At 52.2% G+C, this 19,303-nt stretch overlaps 6 protein-coding genes across 6 annotated transcripts; 2 read left to right on the forward strand and 4 right to left on the reverse strand.

The window, feature by feature from the left end:
* Positions 1-547: 547 nt before the first annotated feature.
* Positions 548-4,915, forward strand: B0T23DRAFT_400557 (uncharacterized protein; the record flags this gene model as incomplete). Its single annotated transcript, XM_062838498.1, has 5 exons — positions 548-2,434; positions 2,471-2,500; positions 2,543-2,638; positions 2,672-3,413; positions 4,881-4,915. 5 exons carry the CDS (start codon positions 548-550, stop codon positions 4,913-4,915), a joined length of 2,790 nt encoding a protein of 929 aa, XP_062696458.1.
* Positions 4,916-8,043: 3,128 nt separating this feature from the next.
* Positions 8,044-9,203, reverse strand: B0T23DRAFT_348562 (uncharacterized protein). Its single transcript, XM_062836015.1, has 2 exons — positions 8,791-9,203; positions 8,044-8,718 (listed from the first exon to the last, which is right to left on the reverse strand). Exons 1-2 carry the CDS (start codon positions 9,008-9,010, stop codon positions 8,363-8,365), a joined length of 576 nt encoding a protein of 191 aa, XP_062696459.1. The 5' UTR covers positions 9,011-9,203; the 3' UTR covers positions 8,044-8,362.
* A 546-nt stretch (positions 9,204-9,749) lies between these two features.
* Positions 9,750-11,436, reverse strand: B0T23DRAFT_409039 (uncharacterized protein; the record flags this gene model as incomplete). The annotated part of the gene is made up of 6 exons (XM_062839358.1): positions 9,750-9,875; positions 9,907-9,983; positions 10,480-10,554; positions 10,814-10,914; positions 11,135-11,206; positions 11,243-11,436. 6 exons carry the CDS (start codon positions 11,434-11,436, stop codon positions 9,750-9,752), a joined length of 645 nt encoding a protein of 214 aa, XP_062696460.1.
* Positions 11,437-11,821: 385 nt separating this feature from the next.
* Positions 11,822-13,193, reverse strand: B0T23DRAFT_433768 (uncharacterized protein; the record flags this gene model as incomplete). Its single annotated transcript, XM_062840465.1, has 4 exons — positions 11,822-12,156; positions 12,229-12,457; positions 12,499-12,739; positions 12,916-13,193. 4 exons carry the CDS (start codon positions 13,191-13,193, stop codon positions 11,822-11,824), a joined length of 1,083 nt encoding a protein of 360 aa, XP_062696461.1.
* Positions 13,194-14,705: 1,512 nt separating this feature from the next.
* B0T23DRAFT_433772 (uncharacterized protein) lies at positions 14,706-16,510 on the forward strand (the record flags this gene model as incomplete). Its single annotated transcript, XM_062840466.1, has 4 exons — positions 14,706-14,924; positions 14,971-15,099; positions 15,198-15,865; positions 16,082-16,510. The coding sequence occupies 4 exons, from the start codon at positions 14,706-14,708 to the stop codon at positions 16,224-16,226; spliced, it is 1,161 nt and encodes a 386-aa protein (XP_062696462.1). The 3' UTR covers positions 16,227-16,510.
* Positions 16,511-18,280, reverse strand: B0T23DRAFT_2273 (hTAFII28-like protein conserved region-domain-containing protein). Its single transcript, XM_062833817.1, has 2 exons — positions 17,295-18,280; positions 16,511-17,229 (listed from the first exon to the last, which is right to left on the reverse strand). Exons 1-2 carry the CDS (start codon positions 17,982-17,984, stop codon positions 16,690-16,692), a joined length of 1,230 nt encoding a protein of 409 aa, XP_062696463.1. The 5' UTR covers positions 17,985-18,280; the 3' UTR covers positions 16,511-16,689.
* Between the last annotated feature and the right edge of the window lie 1,023 nt (positions 18,281-19,303).

A 19,303-nucleotide genomic window follows, 5' to 3' on the forward strand; every position in this document is an offset into this window, starting at 1 on the left:
CAGACCAGAGCATATAGCGATTCTGCGGTCCACCTTTATGCCCTTCCCGCACCATCTCGAGTTCCATCTGTCTTCCTGGCCTTGGCGACCGCTCCCTCACAGCAGGCCGCCACGCCAGTCCGCCGAGGGAGGCTCAGGCACGACCACGAGCTAGTCGTCCGGCGAGAGAGAGAACCCCTTCGGTCCCGACCTTGACCACGACCACCACGTCGACATTTCCAGTCCCCGACCGGTATCCCGGCTGGCTCAGAACACGCTTCTGAGTCGGCATAGGCGTATGCCTCGCGTGTCCCAATCCGCAAAGCGACAGCAGGGTGCGAACAACCAGCGCGACACAAGACATGAAGGTGGCCTTGTAGGCCCGGGCAAGCGCATTCCCAAGCATCAAAGAAGTCACCAGCAGCTCGCCGCCCTCGATCAACGCCCTACTGCTGCTGTCGTCGATAATGCTGTCCCCACCGCAGCCGTCCCCCAACAAAACAATAACAACAACAGCACGACTGCTGCCAATGCTTTCCCCGCCCTGTCCGACGACAACAACACCACCATGGCCGCCGAGTCTCTGCGCCGCGGCTCCCTGGGCGGCGCCTACTCCGAGTCAGAGTCCGCCGAGTCGCTCGCCTTTCCGCCCCTGCAGTCTTCCCACGAGGAAAACCACCGTCAGATCAATGTGAACGATGCCAAGAACACAAACGTTCACCGTGACCCCGGTCCTGTCGAATATGCCCTGACCGTACTCAAGTCCTGCCCGATCTACGATACCATCGCCATCCTCATCATCCTGATGCAGTTGTCTCCAGCTTTCCTCGCCATTGTCTACATGCTCTTCACCCTCTTGACCTTTGTCCCTCCTGTTACCACTAGTTCCGGGCTGACCATTGCCGACATCTTTGATGGGAACCAGGGCACGCCCTCGCTCACGACGCTGGTCTGTATGGACGTGGCTGTGTTGGGCATCTGGCTGTTCCTATGGGCCCCCATGCAGCAATTCATATTGGATTTAGCCCAGGTTGTTATATCCCTTACCCTCGGAGGAGGCGGAAGCTCAAGGACTAGCACGTCAAACAGCATCTTCCTCTGCGTCGCCATCATTACGGCTTCCCAATGGACGAGACAGGCTAGGTGGAATGGTCTCACCCATTTGAGTACCCTCTTTGGCACGAATCGCTTTTTTCCAACCAGTCATGGTGATCCTATCGAACACACTGTACGCGCTTTCGAGAAAAAGGGTCCATATGGCTGGGTTAGAAGCGTTTTGGCTATACATATTCTTACACAGGGACTGGTACGGTACATTCGGGAGTGGTATTTACGCAGGGAACGACGAGATTTGCAGTCACAGAGTCAACTGGATCCGGAGGCCGGCAAGACGGTGTCGTTTTCAGACAGCTGCTCCGACGCGGCGCTGATGGCAGCTGATAGCGACGCCCATCTGCAAACAAGCACGGGTACTGTTTCGAACAAGAAGAGACGAAAGCAGAGCGCCCAAGTGAGGATACGACAGCCTCTCTGGGCCGCCCTGGCTAGCACCAAAATTGTCATGGTGAAGGAGTATGAGCTTTCCCATGCGGCTTCCGAATCAGCCGGTAGCAACGCTACGGATATCCACAACTTGGGGAACGCGCCGTTTAATACACAGCCGGAACAGATTTGGATTTGTTACATTGGCAGCGACGAAGTCTGCTTCAACACCAGTTACTTTCCCGACTTTCCTGATGACGAAACCGTTGATGAGGCTGGAACCCCTGGCGTCAGCATCGCCAAACCCTTTTATGTCCGAGTCAACAACGCGAAATGGCAACCGACACGCATCATTCCCATCGAAGGCACCGAAGAAGACAAGCACCAAGGCACCCGCTGGACAGGCGACATCTATGGACTTACCCCCTTATCCAACTATGCATGCGAATTTGTCAGTACTCGAACCGACCAGGTTATCTACAAGGCCAATGTCAGGACCGTCCAGGCTAAGAGTAGAGATCCCGAGGCACCCGCAAAGGCAGCACCTCCTAACCAGCGCGTTGATAACGTTCGCCACGACTCTCCGGTTACTACCCTGAGGGCTTCGATTGCGGCTGCCGAAATCAAGCTGGCTGACGAAAAGGCCCGACTCAAGACTGCGCGCAAGGAAAACAACCGTAGAGTGAACGCTGCCAAGAAGGAGATTGAGAAACTCACGGCAGCTGTCCAGTCCGCGGGAGGTGATGATGACAAGCTCAAGCAAAAAGTGGCCCAGAACAAGATCCAGGAGAAGCGAGCCGAGGAGGCCATTGCGCAGCTGGAAGCCGAACTCAAGGAGCTTGAATCCATCCCCGAGGAACTACTTGCAGAATATCGCTCCAAACAGAGCACTTGGAAGTCCGAGAAGGGTCGCTATGAGGAAGCCCGCTCTGCATTCAAGAGCTTCAAAGCCACGCTCGAGTCCGAGGTCAAGGTCCTTAAAGATGAGCAAACCAGCCTGCAAGCCAAGCACAAGAAGATTGAATCCCGCATCAACAAGGTCAAGGAAGAGCACAAGCGCATAACGGATGCCAATGCTCAGGGCCTTGGTGAAGCTGAACGCCGGCGCCAGAACCGCGCCACTCTCGAAGCAGACATTGCCACGGCCGAGAGGCATCTCACTGATCGCATCAATTCTGTTAAAAGCATGAACATGGCGAAGCAGGCACAGATCACCGACTTGAGCAACCAGATCCACGCGTATCTGTCTAGTGTGCAGGAGGATATGGCGTACAGCCATGCGGCGGCTGTTGCTGGCGGTCAGTATCCGCAAGCAAATAATGCGAGCACTGGCTGGGGAATGCCTCCTGTTGGTCCTACCGCCACTGCAGCAGCTGGTAATAGCACTTTTGCCCACTCGCCGGCTCAGACTCTCTGGCCCGCAGCCACTGCCGCGGCATCTGGTTCCTCGTCTCTAGGACCCCAGACTGGTTCAGCAGCTCTTCTTCCCCCACCGCCGATCGGAGGACCCTTCAGCAATCCCCTTCAGCCGCAACAGCATTCCCAGCAACCGGCTATCGGCACTCCGGCTCAGCATCGCAGGGCAAGAGGCAGATCCTCGTCGATGCTTAGTGACATCTCAGGATTTACCGAGTCCACAGATGAAGATGAGCGTGAGAGACTTGAACGCGAAAGACTTGCACTAAGACATGGTCAGAATCATCAACATCAGCACAGCAACCCGAATACCATCTTTGGCACCCCGGGCTCGATGCGCGGAGCACCGCCCGGTTTTGGCTTTCCAACTCGTCAGCAGCGACTCGCCGGCAACAACGGAACCTTTGGTCCGATCGGCGGTGGCTCGACCTCGGGCTCCAACGGATTCACCAGTGGTACTGCCTTGGGATCCGGCTCCGGCTCCGGCTCGGGTTCCGGGTCTGCCGTTGTCTCTGTTGGCTCGGGATCTGTTTCAGGTTCAGCGTTGGGTTCCGGTGTTGACTCTGGTCGTAGCAGCGTCAGGTCCGCCGGAGACAGTGCTGGTAGTGCTAGTGCTGGAGGAAGCTCCAAAGATCCTGGTAGCCCTAGCGATCGTTGAGCTTTCCTTTAGTCTGCTGTGCTTGGCCTGCATGGCTTGCCTGTCTGTTGCGCCTGTGTGGCCTGCCTGTTCGTTCTGCTTGTGCTTGTTTGAGTGCTGTCTGCTGGTCTGTTAGATCAGTGTCTCCGTTCGTTCGCGTCTTTGATGGATAGCTGCTGGGATGATTGCTAAGCTGGTGCGCTTGACCGCCTGAGTGTCGTGGCTGAGCTCATGACCGGCAATGTGGTGTCGATAGACGGTTGCCTACCTAAGGATGTGCCTAAAGGGATGTCACTTGTCGGTCGCAGATCCTCGTTGTGGATGATGTGGGGTTTATCTGGCTGGCCTGATGTGTTGACGGCAGTTGAGCCGGGAAAAGATGTACCTAGCGTAGTATGATAATCCGAGCGGGACCAGTCCTTGTTTGTTTTTCTCTTCATTCTTATTGATCAACCTCAAGTGATTATGTTCTGCCTCCGCTGTCCAATCTTGAACTGAATGTTGTGTAATGGCTCAATGCTGGAAGCCGAGCTAAAGATGTGTAACTCAATTAAGAGGGATACACAGCGGAAAGGGGAGCGGCCCTTTTTATACCTAGAGGTACCTTGACATGACTGATCATTGTCCTTTGTCCCCAACCTTAAACACGGCACGTCGTTTTTCCACTTCCTTGACGTTGCTCCCGATCATCTACAAATATATACTGGGTTCCATGCCAGTCAGCTCCGTGCCAATGTCCAGCATTAATCCCAGGGTGTCACGATTCGGCTCAGCATGGGTCAAGTAGTGCAAGTCACTTGTCGCACCGGACGGGTACTGATACCGAAGAGGCAGGCTTGCTTTGGATCCATGTCGAAGCTTTGCCCGTCCCAGTCACTGAACACCTGCAGCCCTCCAAGGCAACCAACCTCTTGAGATTCGCGATGGCGATAAGTTCTTGGGAGTTCAGATTACATACATCGTTGATCACATGTTGCCTAGATAGAGGTAGTATGTCGCTTGAGTCGTTAGGTAGGTAGTCTCTCTCTCCGGGGGAACATAAGCGGGCATCTTCTTGCTGGTTGGTAAGTATCCAGGCTATACTTTCCGCTTCTTTCAATTTGACCCGGCAGGTTAGATTGTTAACCGTCAAATGACAAGAACCCTTTATGTTCCTTCCGCTTCATCTCTGTTAATTCGCTACACAAAGGGTGATTTGCATCTGTTGACCTAGCGTACCTTGACCTAGTTGAGGACAATAGAGATAAAGAGAGAGAGATGGTCCTGAAGCTTTCCTTCGTTTCTCTCTGCATCGCATCGATTAACAACATATTTTTTGTCTTCTTCTATTTCTTCTTAACTACTCACAGGGAAGAAAAGTAGGTAGGGTATATACCAGCCTATCCGCTGCGAGGAACATAATTTCATCCGGTGTTCGATTAGTTTCCTCTTCTTAGGTTTAGAGCTTTATACGTACTCTGTCTACGTGATCACTTCTTTCTTTTTTTGTTGAGTGAAACTAATGTCGCGATATCCGTGTCATTTGTACGGCACCTACTCTTACGTTGTGTACCTACCTCTACATACTCAAAGTACTTCTTGGTTTTTGATAGAGCATCTCTAGTCCTCTTGATCCTTTTATGTCCTTTTATCACGTGTGTGAGAAACCTCAGTCCGCAAGCAAAATGGCACGGAAAATGAGTGTAAAAAGCTCACAACAATACCTACCCAAGTAATCCTGCTATTTTCTTGTCCAACTCCTAACCCAGCTACTTGCGATTAACGATCAACACATTATGTAGAGGTATAGAGCCGCATTAAGCCCGACCAGCCGATTAATGCACTTTGTTTTCCGCTAGGTAGGTACCCAAAGGTAGGTACTTTCCGTCTCTTGTGTGTGGTGTTTGCACTTTCCCGTCCATTCAGCAATGCATGCATAGGTACACTCATTCCCCATCCTTCGCAACTAACTCCGTACAGTAGGTCCTGCGAGGTCTTTGTGTCCCGCAATCCAACCATCCATCCACATCTCGGCGGCAGACTTCAACCGTTGAATTTACATAACCAAGTAGGGTACCATTTTCTTTTCTTTTCCTTTCACCACTACACGTGTACATACGTAGGTACACTACTGCACACCCCTATATATATTGGCGTTATAACACAACATCCCCCCTTTTCTATACATACTTCCGGTCTGGCGCTTGTCATGCATCGAATCGAAGCGCGCTCGATTTACTTTCCTCTTGGGGAATGCTTCTATTGCGAATGTGACATCACCTTGCGCCATTGGTGTGGTACTGGAAATTACTGCGTTGCAGCTGGATGGTAGAGAGGATGGATGGTGGTAATAGCATGAAGAGGATCGGGGTTTGGGGATACTTTCTGATCTAATTCCCGCTCACGTTTGCGGATTTTTCTATTCAAAGTGAAGTCCTTTCTTTGCACAACGACACCTCTAATCTACAAGATCGTGCTTTCCTGGAGCGACTCTCAACGAGTCAATTTCACTTTCAATTCGTGTCTGCAAGTCTGCATCCACGTGGATGGGCATACATCATTATGTAACACACTTATTGCAACGGAGGGACGTATCAATCGATTCCCCAAAATACTAATGGTTTATGTTCCCCAGAAACGCCACAAGCCACATCCGTCCAATTGTCTCAATCATCTCCCAATCCAAATCTAATTTCCATTCCAGTGAATGCATGCGATTCCCCAGTCCGTCTTCATATGCCCTTTGTTCTCCAAGATCAAATGTTTCAACACGCCACCTCACCCGAGGCTGAATCCTGAAAAACAAGGACAAAAATCCAGTCCTAACATAGTACCCTAGTGTACGTAGAGGTAGGTACCTACATTCGTGTCCCGTCGGTCCCGCCAAGCCGACATATGCGGCGCAAAATGCTAGGAAAGCCGTGTGTACACTATGCCACGCAGACAATGGACTCGGTGCTCGTCGGTGGCGTTGGACGAATTTGGCGGGACTGATCGACATGTCCACATCTTAAGTAGGACAACTAAACATGTCTTTGTTCCCCTCCACCGGGTTGTTGAGCTTACGACGACACTTCTTCGGGTCGGACTGGAGTTTTGCGGTAGATTTGCGTAACAGGTGAAGCTTATATTCAGTTGGTAATGGAGAATGTCGTACAGCTTTTTCTCCGAGTTGAAGGAGGGCCACTCAGCCTCAATCCACTCAACAATAGTACCTAGGCATTTCAATGTTGCCATTTTGTTGATCTCTCGCAATTTTTCGTTCCACCTGCTCTTCTTCTTCTTCCTTTTCTCCCATGTATCTCTTTTGACTCTGGTATAACCCTGTTCAGCTGTCTTTAATTATACACCAGTGTACTGTGCTCATTGTGCAAAACCAAAACGTAAAATCCAACATCTCACTCAGTCTCCAACCACAACCCATCATGCCACCTGCCCCATTAGGTAGACCCCGGGCCAATCAATACTGTACAATACCACTTCGTAAAAATTATACATGCACTGTATGTATGCACTCTTCACCGTTCAAGCGATCCCCGATGCATCAACCGTCAGGCAACGCACCGTAGGTACCTATGTAGTGTACAATTACAGGAATTACACTGGCAGTAACAACCAGAGAAATCGGGATGTACCAAGATCCAAAGATCCACGACAGATTGATCCGCTCAGAGGTAACCCACCCAAAATTTACCTGTCAAGTACACTACATACCCGAAAAACAAAAAGAAATGGACATGAAAGTGGCTGAGTCTTTTTTTTGGGGGGGGGGGGGGGGCGAAAATGCTGCGCAACCGCTTCCATTTCGCTCGCTCGCTCACGTTACCTACCTACCTTCACCCCAACTGACATATGTACCTAGGGTACCTACCTACCTACCTACCTACCTACTATATAACTCTCTACTTCCTGCTCTTTCGTTACATATAGTTTTCTTGGGCAGTTCCATATCATCTATCTGCCCAATTCTCAATATCCCAATGAAAAACCTTGATCAGAATCGCTCGAACAACAACAACCAAGCGACGTTGAGAATCCGTACCCAGGCGAATAGCAGGCATGCTTCAGTTCCAGTCTGGATTTGCCTTGTCTGCCACCTGTGACTGCCACCTGTCAATGAAGTTTACAGGTGTGGTGTACAAGTACACAGTACATCTTCCCATGCATCATCCATCGGCCGACATGCATGCTTGACCTTGCCATGCACTGGCTGCTGACATGGACCCGACAGGGGGCGGAGGAAAAAAGGGAAAAGGCGGCATTGAGCCGCAGAGATGGATGGATCCATTTTTTTGGAAGGAAGGAAGGAAGGATCACGGCTCAGACGGACTTGGGGCGGGTGTTTGAAGCTGGGAGAAATGAGGCAGACATGACATCGGTATCGACGTGTGGTTTAATTTAAGTCCGCATTTGACTTTTCGAGAAGGCGCTATTGAGACGTTGTTTTGGGGTCATTTGAAACGCTCTTGAGGCGCTTGTGCGCTTGTTTATGATTCCTGAAAATTGTTTCTGTGTTTCAACGATGAATGCGCGACAACTGATCGGGATTTCGCATTGGTAATTTGAACTTTTGTTTTCGTTTACCTACTTTTCGGCGAACGAGTAGTTTTTTGAACTCCTCGGCATATTTCCACTTAGCCACCGCACCAGAATTTGACAGTCACATTTCGGATAAAAAAGTTCCGGCACGAAATCCATTTGTAGTTGTACACTTAAAAACTTTCATACAACATTTCTTTGTCGTCGTAAGAGGTATCATCCAAGCAACCACCACCTTCATTCTCATCCGGCTTCACTTTGTTTTCGTTCCCAACCATCGAGATTACTTCCACCACACCACGCAATCACCACCCATCATAATCTGATAATTTAGAAAGCAGCAAGAGCAGCAAGGGCAGCGACACCGAAGCTGCCAATGTAACCGGCAGAAGCGGCGCCGGCATTGACGGGGCTGGAAGAGGCTGGGGGAGCCATCGAGACGGTGCCGTTGCTGCTGCTGCTGGAGGAAGAGGGGGCGGCAGAGACGGTAGAGGTGGGAGCGGTAGCGGTAGCGATGGCGGAGGTGGTAACAGTGGTGGCAGCGACAGTGGAAGTGGCAGCGGCAGCCGAGCTGGTGGTAGCAGCGGCGGCGGAAGTGGCAGCGGCGGCAGAGCTGGAAGGAGCAGCGTCAGAGCCGCCGGCGAGGACCTCCTGGCAGAACTTCTCGGTGGCAGGGAGAACGTCGTCTGAAAAGGGAAATCCCGTGTTAGTATAAGTGGGTGTTATTCTTAAGAAAGATGTAGAAGGTGAAAACATACTCAAAGCGACGGTGGCACCGCACTTGGAAATGACGCAGGAGGTGGCAGTGCTGACGAGAGAGTCCTTGTTCTCGCAGAGGCACTTGTAGTCGGTCTTGGAAGTGCAGACCTTGGTGGCGGCGTCGTCAACGCAGGGAAGGGCGCACGAGGGGATGACAGAGATGTCCTGGGCGGAGGCAATGGCCACGAAGGCGGCAAGGGCGACAGCGGAGTACTTCATTTTGAATTAGGGTTGTTGTAGTAGAGTTGTTATTAGGTGTAGTAGGTTGTTTGGCTGAACGAAAGTCGGCTGGAAGCTGGAAATACAGAAGCGACTGTGTGTATTTTGGTGGTGGAGAGACAAAAGAAGGGAAAGAAGGTGCAGGTGGGGAGGATGACGCCCCTTTTATGTTGATGGAAGGTTGTGTGTGTCAAAGAACGGCACCGAACCAGCTTCCTTCCTTGCCTCCCATGGCTTCCAAGACCCAAGCCAAGGCCCTAGAAAGGAGGGTGGTAAAAGACGGGGGTGGCTGGCAGCCCGACGGTAGCATCCCATCCGGGCCCACCGAATACTACACAGTAGTGTCTTCTCGGTAGAGGTGGTATTCACACATTCCACGCCTCGCACTTTTTGACGTGCACACGGCGTACCGCAAAGACTCGGGCCATTGATTTTCAACTTTCCTAGAAATCAGGCATCATCAGACATACATATACCCAATTCTGTACATTTTATGCCCGTAAACAATGATAGGGAATAATTTCTGGCGGGCATGAATGTTGTAGTATGCTTACAGACTATGCATAATTCCCAGAAAGGTTGAAAATCAAGGGCCCGAGTCTTTGCGGTACACTAGAACCCCGAGTGTCGTCCTCGTTGCGTTGTGGGGGAGGGACTAGGAAAATCCGCTTGACAGCAGGCACCCTGGATCGGAGGCGATAGTTCCACTGGGCTACAGATGTTCCCATGAATGGCTGGATCAAGCAAAATGGAGCCGATAAATGCCATGTCCCTGGCTCGTGTTGCGGAGCACTTGCCCTACATCGGCCATCTCGGCCGGGCAAATTGCGGCGGCGGAAGGACGGAACAAGCAGACAGGCAGGACCTGCCAGGAACTGGACAAGGACCGGACGAACTGCTGGTTGCAGTCCTGGACCGGCGTGGACAGCGTGGACCGGTTCGCCCGCAGATTGAGGAATCGCACTGGGTGCTCCTTGCGAATTAACATGTAGCAATTTCAGATGCACGGATGACGGCAAGAAAGGGGATTGTAACCATGTCGTCCTTTTCTCCTCGCCGCTTGATCCAATAAGGACTTATCTCCAGACGATTGACATATGCGATTGTGTTAGAACTCATCACATTTTGCATCCATTCAGGGCTGGTTTGGCCTGGGGATGGACGGAAGAGCTGACAGAAGGTCGCGGGCGGGACGATGGAAAATCTGGGGAAAGTGGATGAATGCATATGATTGTCACTTGTCAGCCTCGGCATCGTGGAGCAGGTTGCGGATGGTTTCACAGGGGGGAGGCCTGTCCCAAGGCGACACGCACACAGACACACAGCCGGCACCAGCCCTGAGAGGCTTAGCCGACCAGGCGTGGAATTATGACACCCTTTTCGGTGCATAATGACACGAGCAATAAATATCTCCGACCATGTTTCTGAAGTTTCACATGGGAGATGGTGACAATGGTTTCGGGATACACCAGAAGCGTGCAAGGTTCGAGATTTGTCAAGCTCAAGTGTATTTCCCATTGTCTCACAACCCGAGATAACAAGGGCTGTCAAGGTTCACTTACCCATGATCAAAATGGATCCCCTTGAAGATTCAAAGTGGATTGAAGGGTCGGGTGTCCACTTTGTCGGATTTCCTGAATTCCTGGTGAATATCATGATTTAGCGGCCACCACGACGATCAACAGAAAATCGTTGGGAAAATCGGCAAGCGAAACGGCAACACAGCACTTGCTACCTGCTGTCCCGACATTAACCTGTGCCGTGTGTTACGTCGTGTAGAGGGCTTGATACAAATTGATTTGCCTTTCTTGACGGGGGCAACATGGCGGTTGAGCGGTATAAATGTATGCGCCAACAAGGGGAAACTGTGACTTTTGGTGATCCACACCACCGAAACCGCTGACCTACATAAAGCCGAGGACGAAGAACCCCCAACGAGAAGAGCACCCGGAGCTAGCCAAATGTCGTCGCGGTCTCGATTGTGAGTTCGGAAATTGGACTGCAACCCACCACTTGACTGATGACTCTGTTGCGACGACTTGGCAGCCAGTACATAGTATCCGACTGCAAATGGACTCTGGATTTAGCACAAAGGAGAAATTGTCATGCGAATCCGGAGTTTACCTCTTGACGGCGATTGGTTGCCAGAGGCCGGTTGTAGCCAGATGCGAGATTCCTTCGACCGGCGACGTCACCCTGTACAGAAACATTGGTGTACACTAGTGTGTATACTTTCGTACCGGGGCTGTGGGAAAACAAGTGTGGCTCGTGTCGTGTTGTTGATCAAGGAGGGTGTGACTGTTCCTGGAGTGGTATGTGCGGATAATTGATGTCTTCTCCAGAGGTATTTTATATCCTCCTCCTCTGGTCCTTCTTTCAAGCTTGGTGGCAGCAGGGTCGCCCGCATTCACGGTATCGGGCCACATCTTCAACGTTGTGCCCTGACTTGATCTCAGAAAAAGAAGCGTGATTTGCTCGTTGCTTGGAGTGTTTCGTCTTTGGGAGGGGATGAGGTGTGGTTTGCCAGCTGGAAGTCGGTGGTCCATGGCGACAAAACAGGGCAAGAAACCCAGGTGTGAGTGGACCGGCTTGGCGTAATGCGGGGGAATCTTGGCGTAGATCATTGGTCAACTTGCCTCAAAGGCCAGGAAATGCATATATGTCCCGGGGCGTAGTAGTAGTGTACCTAGGTATTTCTACACTAACGGAGGAAACAAGGACAAAACAAATAGTGACCAAGTGACATTGAAAAAGACCCTCATCAAGCAACCACCAATTTCCCCCAGACTTTTTCTCCTCGATTCTGTGGTACTAGGGACTCCTGGGCGGCCTAGTTGGAGAGTCAGTCAATCGTCCCCCGCCGGCCACCATCTCCCAATCCGGAGGTGATGGCCGCTGATCCGCCCAGAGCAGAGTCCTCTCGTCGTCGTCCACCGTGCCACGTCCTCCACGAGACCAGTTCAACCCGTCAGACCCGTCAGGTCCCCGGTCAATGCCCCAGAAACGAACCAAACATAGGTACTGCTCCGGGCCAAGCTTGCACCTCGCTCGACCTTGAAGGAAAACTTGACTCCTTGAATGAACTCCTTCGTTTTCCACCGGTTGCGGCCAAACGATGAACTCTCGCATTTTCATATATTGTCTACCTAAAATCGCCAAGCGACGGCTATATCGCCTACGGAACTGCCAAAGAATGGCTGTAGCGTCATCGAACGTACAGGTTCTGACCTGCTCGATAAGGGATTCCGTGACTTCCTCCTCACTTATGTCGGACTCGTAATCGGTAGCTGCTTCGTTGAGGGGTTGGAGCTGGTTATGCCACAAAGGGAAGTTCCGTCGCTGTGCAAGTAGCGCTAGCGTTCGTGTTACTCCTGCTGCTAGTGCCGGCGCTCGCGTTGCTGCTGCTTGTTTTATCGCAGACGTGAGATCATTGCGAGGTAGGAGCAGCTAATGATACCTACCTACATGACATTGGATGAATGGCTCACCCATCTTGATCCCCGTGCCGAAACCCATCGCTTGAAAATCATCCATGATCTGGGTGGCCACAGTAGCAGCTTCAACACATGCTCAGAGCTGAGTTGCACAGCAAGCTGCCAAACATGAAGGCAATCGAAGCGGCCAACTTCATCAAGCAGGAGGAAGATGTTGGAACTAAGCACCGCGCTTTGGGGCAGAGATGAGCGTTCACGTGTATACCGTGGATCATCGTTAGAGGTAGGTAGGTACCTATTCAGTCACAAAAACCGCCGTTGGTAGCTCAGCTGGAGGTTGACTTCATAACTGCGTCAAGGGCAAGAACCTGAACAAAGCGAGTACGATCAAATGGACTTGCGACGAACAATACCCAGTACCTCCCTCCCTCCCTACCTTTGTTCTCTCTTACCCTCTGCCCAGACTCTTACATTGGTCTTGAGCTCGACACCGTGGTCTCGAGGACCTTGAACACCGCGCGAAGCGTGCAGCGGGTTTGTTGGGGTGGTAACGGCGATGTGCATACCAACGCATTGCGTGTAAGAGAATACCCCCTTTGGGCCCATTCTTCGCATCGCACAGACAAGTTTTGTCCCTTGTCATAGTCGCTAAATCGCGACTTGACGCCGAGTGTTGATTTGGTGCCCGTGCCATCGTAAACGGCTGGACGTTGACCAGTTTTCTCCCAATTAATCGATGGACACCCCATCGCTGGTGACCGTAGGGATGGAGGTTCGGGTGAAATTTGAACTCCTCCACCGTTGGCGGATGGGGCCGAGACAACATCTCCGAAAATTTGGGGACGACAGTAAATGTTCCTCCTTCAATGTAACCAACAAACCAGCAAGATTCCTCTTGTCCGAGTCAATATGCATTGTCATATCAGACGAAACCAGGAAGCATCTATCTCGAGATATTGTTGCGTCCTGTCCATATGTCTTTGACTCGCTTAGAGGCAATACAAGACTTCCGTGGGTTTTATCGTATACCTATGGAGGATTCCGAGGCAAACGACGCATACAGAGCGAAGAAGATTGAAAAATTTCAGTGTAAACGGATCGATAACCTCATGAGCTGGAAACCAGGAACAGAGGAGACGGACTAACGTATTGATCAACATCAACCCGCCTCCCCGCTGCAGGCCACCTTTCCTCCGGAAAGTGACTGGAAGTGTCGAACGGTAACCGGGGCGCTACCTTCCACTCACCCCCATCCCCGCCCGTTGCTATCCAGCAACCGGAAGGTAAGCACACCCTCAGCAAGCCAGACTCCTGACAAAGCGGGCAAAGAAGAAAATGACAAGCTCGCGACAGTTGCACCGACCGAGGTGATCCCTCCAAGCCAGGAGCCGTCAAACAACAACGAAGAAGCGTTGAGAAACATGCTTCTAGTCGCAGCATACCTGGCTAGTGCCTCGCAAGCGTCTTCAGCAAATCCGACCCCCATCAAGAAGGGAGAAGAGAAGGCTGATGAGCTCATGCCGGATGCGCCTGTTGGGGAAGAGATCTCACCAAGCAAGAAGGTTGACGACAAGCCCTTGATGCCACAAGTCCTGACTGGCGATTCACCATCAAATGGGGAACTCCTGACCGTAACGGATCCTCTCCCTTACACGCCAAAGGAGCTGACACGTGTTGATTGAAGGACGTCGAAAGAAGCGCATCCCGCGGGAAAGTAGTGATCCTTGGGATCCTGGTGGTAGGAGAGGACATCTCCTTTAAGGCGGAACCAATTGGTGGCCTGGGCTGTGGTCGGTCGGGTATTTAAGGTGGTTTCTCCTGGGGTTTTCAGTTCTGAACTTAACTTCGTCCAGTCAACCAAACCTCGCTCCATTGAACCCTTCACCCGCGAGCACCATAGATTGGTTGCACAGCCCCTAAGACCACCCAACCAAACCGTCATATCGACCGAGAACACATTACACTACGCTAGGGAATACAATCTCTTCGAAGATCAGTCGGGCAGGCCCTCGTCCCCAACTCAGGACGATATCTTGGAGCTCCCACTCCTTTTTTTTTTTTTTAACCCCAACTGCAAGAGGCATTCCCGCTGGCTCTCCACCTGACGCCAATCCAGCCGCAACTGCAACTGTTTCTCCTGTTGTTTCCCAAGCTATCGTCCCGGCTACTATTCCAACTTGCCCTCCCCAGCAGACCAGAAGGAACAACTCTCTAAACCACAGAATGGAAAAGGCAAGGACTAGACAGCCGCTCACCGCAAGATGCCGAGCGCGGTTAAGGACGACGAGAACCGAATCGTCTTCAACTGCAACACTTGCACCGAGATTGCCGCGGACAAGCATGTGTTGGCGGTGTTCGGCAACAATCTGGTTATCCAACTGTCACGCCAGGCAGTCAACTTCATCCTGGCCTTTGCTATGCCGTACCGGAAGCAGGCCAAACGCTTCCATCGTTTCGTCCGCCGCTGGGCCTGGGCCCAAGTCGAATGCTCCCTCGGAAGACAAGCTCAACAGAGAGACTTTACAGCTCCGACACAACAACTTCTGCGGATACCGAGGGAGGATTGGAAGGGATTTCAAATCCTCAACCGTGGGCGGGCGGGATCGAGACAAGTTTGACATCCCCGAGAACTTGGGGACGACAACAATGCCGCCGGTAAGCTGGTCCCACATGTCTCGAAGACGTATATGCCCCTTGATGCTGCGGCTTGTCCGGTCTTCTGAATGGGAAAAGAAGTTCTAACTCTCTTCCAGGACGTCGACCGGCTGTTGCTCCTCTTCCCCATCATTCTCATTGTCCTCGTCGTCCTGGCGAGGACGCTTTCGCAAAGACCAGGCCGGCAGCGGAAAAGAAGGAGAGGAGGGAGGCGGAAAAGAGGAGAGGAGGGACTGGTGGCGGCGGCGGCGGCGGCGGCGGCAGCTGCGGGGAGAGAAGAGGGAGCGGAGGGGAGCGGAGAGGAGATAGCCCGGGACAGAGGAGAGGAGGAACTGGCGGCGGCGGGGAGAGGATCATTGCTATACCAAGTTCCCTCTCCAAAGCAACGGGGACTTGCGGGTGGTCATGGACTACAGGCCAATCAACGGTGTGACCGTCAAATTACAATGGCCCATGCACAACCAGTCGGGGTTATTTCGTTGCATCGCGACTGGAGAACACCGAATCTTTTTCCAGGCCAACGGAGCACACGGTCATTGGGGAGAGTCCCAATGGCGAGGGGGCACAAAGACAAAACCGCCTTCATCGCCCCAAACGACCAGTATTGGAACCTGAGAATGCCCCAAGGGATGACTGGTTCAATTTACGGCTTGTGCGCGAGGCGCTCCTTCCAACTGCAGTGCCTGCCTTATATGAGCAGCGAGGGCAAAGAACGGGGTATGGTGTGTTTGAAACGTCGTGACCTGTGCGGGACATCATGGATGGCGTGAGTGAGTCCATGAAGAGCAGGGGCAGTAGGAGAATACCTACCTACTGTACAAGTGAGGAAGGAACAACATTGTGCTTGTGCAGCTCAGCAGCGGACTGGACCTTTGGATCGACATGGCGCAGTCACATCTTTTGCCATCATCATGACAGCGGGCACAAGAGAGTGTTTGATACTTACTACTGAGACTAAGACATGTCAAAATTGAATAACTAGAAATCCGGGAAATGATAATATCTCGCGTCGCGCATGTGGTGCAGATTGTAGATCTGTGGTAGAGAATTCCGTGCTTGATAACGGATTCTCGGACTGGGAGCGGGAGATAACGGAAGTCCACATTCCTCACAAGTCCAGATGCTGAAGGTTATCTTGTCGATGTCAGGCGATATATCATAGTTGTAGGGGACTTGGAGGGCCTGAACAACTTGATATGTGTAAATGAGTGGTGGAAATAAAGAAAAGAACATTCAATCGGTTAAAAATACTCGGTCCAGACAACCATCATCATCAGCAATGTAGCTCAGGACAGCTTGAGCGACTGTCACCACAATGTCAACAACAAAGAAAAAGGCCGGGTGTAACAATAAAATCACAAATTATTATCTTTAGTGGGTATCAATGCTCCTACTCCTCATGCTGTCTGTCCGCCTTTATCCATGCTTTTGAAGCGCTGTGACCGGGGGAAAAAGAAAAAAAGAAAAGAAACAAAATGAACACTGTTCATCATGCCCTTAAAACGCCAACAAGCCAGAATGTTACCGAAACACAATCTTCCCGCTTCCGCAGTATTGGCAGACGTGCTTGGCAAAATTAGTACCACACACTCAGCGGAAGATCCTCCTGCCACCAGTCCTCGTAGGAAACCTCTCGACACCGTTCTGCTGCTGCTGATGCCATATCAACTGCATGCCAACACCACCACCCTCGAATCCCATCTTGTAGCGGCGCAGAGCCTCACGGAGATGTTCTGGACGTAGCGGACCGCGTCGATCGTCCCGCTCTTTTTCCTTTTCCTTTTCCTGCTGGGAAGCGTCGGGCATGGTCTCGTCGCCCTTCTCGGCTGCTGCTGCATCTCCACCCTCTCCGTTCTCGCCGTTTGTGTGTGTGGCACTGTTTCCCTGCGTCTGCGACTGCTGTGGTCCCTCGCCGCCTAAATTGCTGTTGATGTTGCTGTTGGAAGCAGCCGCGTGAGGCGTCGCCGGCGGACTAGGCAAATCGGTCTGCTTCTCGCCCGTCTTCTCGATCCACTCCGCTTGCACACGACGTGCGCCCTCGATGATGTCGCCGATGAAGACCTTGGCTACCGCTCGCATGCCAATAACCACGTTTTCGGTAACGGACTGGGAGATGGTTGCGTTGATCAACTGTCACCGTCAAGTCAGCGTTAAAAATCCCAAACATAGCAGATCAGGAATAACGATGAACTTACCCTCCTAACACCAGCCTTACTCAAGTTCGCCGCCCTCCAATTTTCAAACCGATCAAACTGATCCGGCGAAAAGGCATTAATCAGCATTCCCCTCTGCCTATGCTCCTCCTCCTTCTGTTCCTTCGTCAACGTATCCGCCGTAGCCGCCACCTCCGTCGGGCCCTCATCATCATCCTGATCTTCTTGCTGTCCACCTTGGTCCTTCCCGCCCGCAGCACTCTTAGCCCCTCTCCCAACCGTCGACCCACCAACCTCACTAGGCGGCGCCGTCCCCGGCTTACCACCGGCTCCAGCACCAACAACACTAGGCGTCTGTTCCCTTGCCTTCTCCGCCTTGCTCTTACGGCCACGCTTCTTCTTAGGCGGACCAGTCGGCACGGTGGGAGCAGCGCTGGCGGCAGCGCTGACCACGCTTTGGGCTGTGCCGCTGACGTAGGACATGGCGTCTATGTCGACGGACGGGGAGCGGGCGCCGCCGGGGGCTTCGTCGGGCGGGAAGGAGGTTTGGCGGAGCGGGTGGGCGGAGCCGACGGACATGACGGACCCTTTACGGCGCTTCATGTTGGGCGAGGGACCAGAGCCGTCGGCGGCGCGTTTCTTAGACAGAGACGAGGTGGTGAGGGATGGGAGGTGTGGTGGAGAGCGGGCGCCGCCGGGGAAGGAGTAGCTGTTGTGCGGTGGTGAGGCCATGGTGACGGCTTGCTGGGGATGTGATTATTTAGATAGTTGAGGTCGTGGGTGTTTGCGGATGACGCGGGGCGAGCTAGGTTGATGGGTTGGCTGAGCTCGGTGATGGAGCGGAGACCGCTCTGTGACGAATTGATTGTTTGGTGTTGATACGCGAGTGAGGTGTCAAAACTGAATTTTGGCAGCGGATAAGGTTTGGCCCATTGACTATGGAGCGGGTCGTACTTGGTTGTTGGCGGCGAGCTGATGGCGAGTTTGGTTGTTGGTCGAAATGTTGAACAGGAACTTGAAGTTCTTTGTCGCGGTTGACATACGGTGCTGCGCGGTACGTTACACGTAATTACTGCAATTGCGACCCGTGGTCACGTGGAGTGGGGCATCTGCGTGACCAGCAACGGGCAGCCCGCACCCCCCAGAGCCCAGCTGTCTGAACGTTTGCCTGTCAATTCTGCAGAAGCTGAGACATCAATACAACCAAACAGTCCCAAATTGACTTTCACCTGTACACTATAGTAGCCTTGAGCCGCTTTAGGTTCGAATTCGCTGTTTTCAACTTTACGCGCGAAACCGTCCTTTGTATGAAGGGCATCCCACACTGTCTTTCCACCCGCCAAATGCCTTTGCCGGACTCCGGGAGCGGAGTGTGCAAAATCTAGCACCTGCAGCTTCGATCCTTCGGGTTACAGTATCTGACGATTCTAGTGTACTCTTTGAGGTACAAGCCCGTGTCGTGGTAAGGTCTTGGTCGGGACCTCGGATCAACTTGCTTGGGCGTTTCAAAATCCAATCAATCTGTTTCGATCCATAACCAGACCGTGATCATCTCTTTGAATACTCCATGTCCGATATTTATTATGTCCATGTGAGGGTTGGGGCAATTCGGGATAGATCTCGTCAAGTACATCTACCAGGAAGTACCAAGCTACATAAGAAACAATACACACAAGTCATCGGCCCGGCCCCGTTCGAAGACACTCTGTGGAACCCTCGGCCGAACCTTAAAAAAAAAGACCCTTCAGTTTTGATGCCTTCTTTCCTTGGCAGCCGTTGACTCCATCAAGCTTATTTTTCTGCACAATGGAAGTCAGACCATGAATGCACGATGCAGTCGCAGTTCAGTTCGCAGCACCAGGTCAAAGTGGCCAAACTCTCCAAAAGTGAAACAAAGCCGAATTCTACACAGATGAACCCCCGCCCCATTTCGTCCCCAGAATCAGTCCAGAACGCAGGCTTTGCCCTTGCAGAAAAGTTGACGTCAACGGTGATAAGATAAGACTAACAGGCCTGGTTGGGTCTAGCGCGTCTAGATCCCCCAAAACTGT

This window comes from Neurospora hispaniola (assembly GCF_033458365.1).
Source record: "Neurospora hispaniola strain FGSC 10403 chromosome Unknown B0T23scaffold_1, whole genome shotgun sequence".
NCBI classification, from domain to species: domain Eukaryota; kingdom Fungi; phylum Ascomycota; class Sordariomycetes; order Sordariales; family Sordariaceae; genus Neurospora; species Neurospora hispaniola.

Excerpts from the sequence above, each read along its gene's own strand:
- B0T23DRAFT_348562 (XM_062836015.1), bottom strand. The coding sequence starts at position 9,010 with ATGAAGTACTCCGCTGTCGCCCTTGCCGCCTTCGTGGCCATTGCCTCC. Across the intron at positions 8,719-8,790 it reads CGGTGCCACCGTCGCTTTGA|ACGACGTTCTCCCTGCCACC; the intron begins GTATGTTTTCAC and ends TTCCCTTTTCAG.
- B0T23DRAFT_2273 (XM_062833817.1), bottom strand. The coding sequence starts at position 17,984 with ATGGCCTCACCACCGCACAACAGCTACTCCTTCCCCGGCGGCGCCCGC. Across the intron at positions 17,230-17,294 it reads GTAAGGCTGGTGTTAGGAGG|TTGATCAACGCAACCATCTC; the intron begins GTAAGTTCATCG and ends TGACGGTGACAG.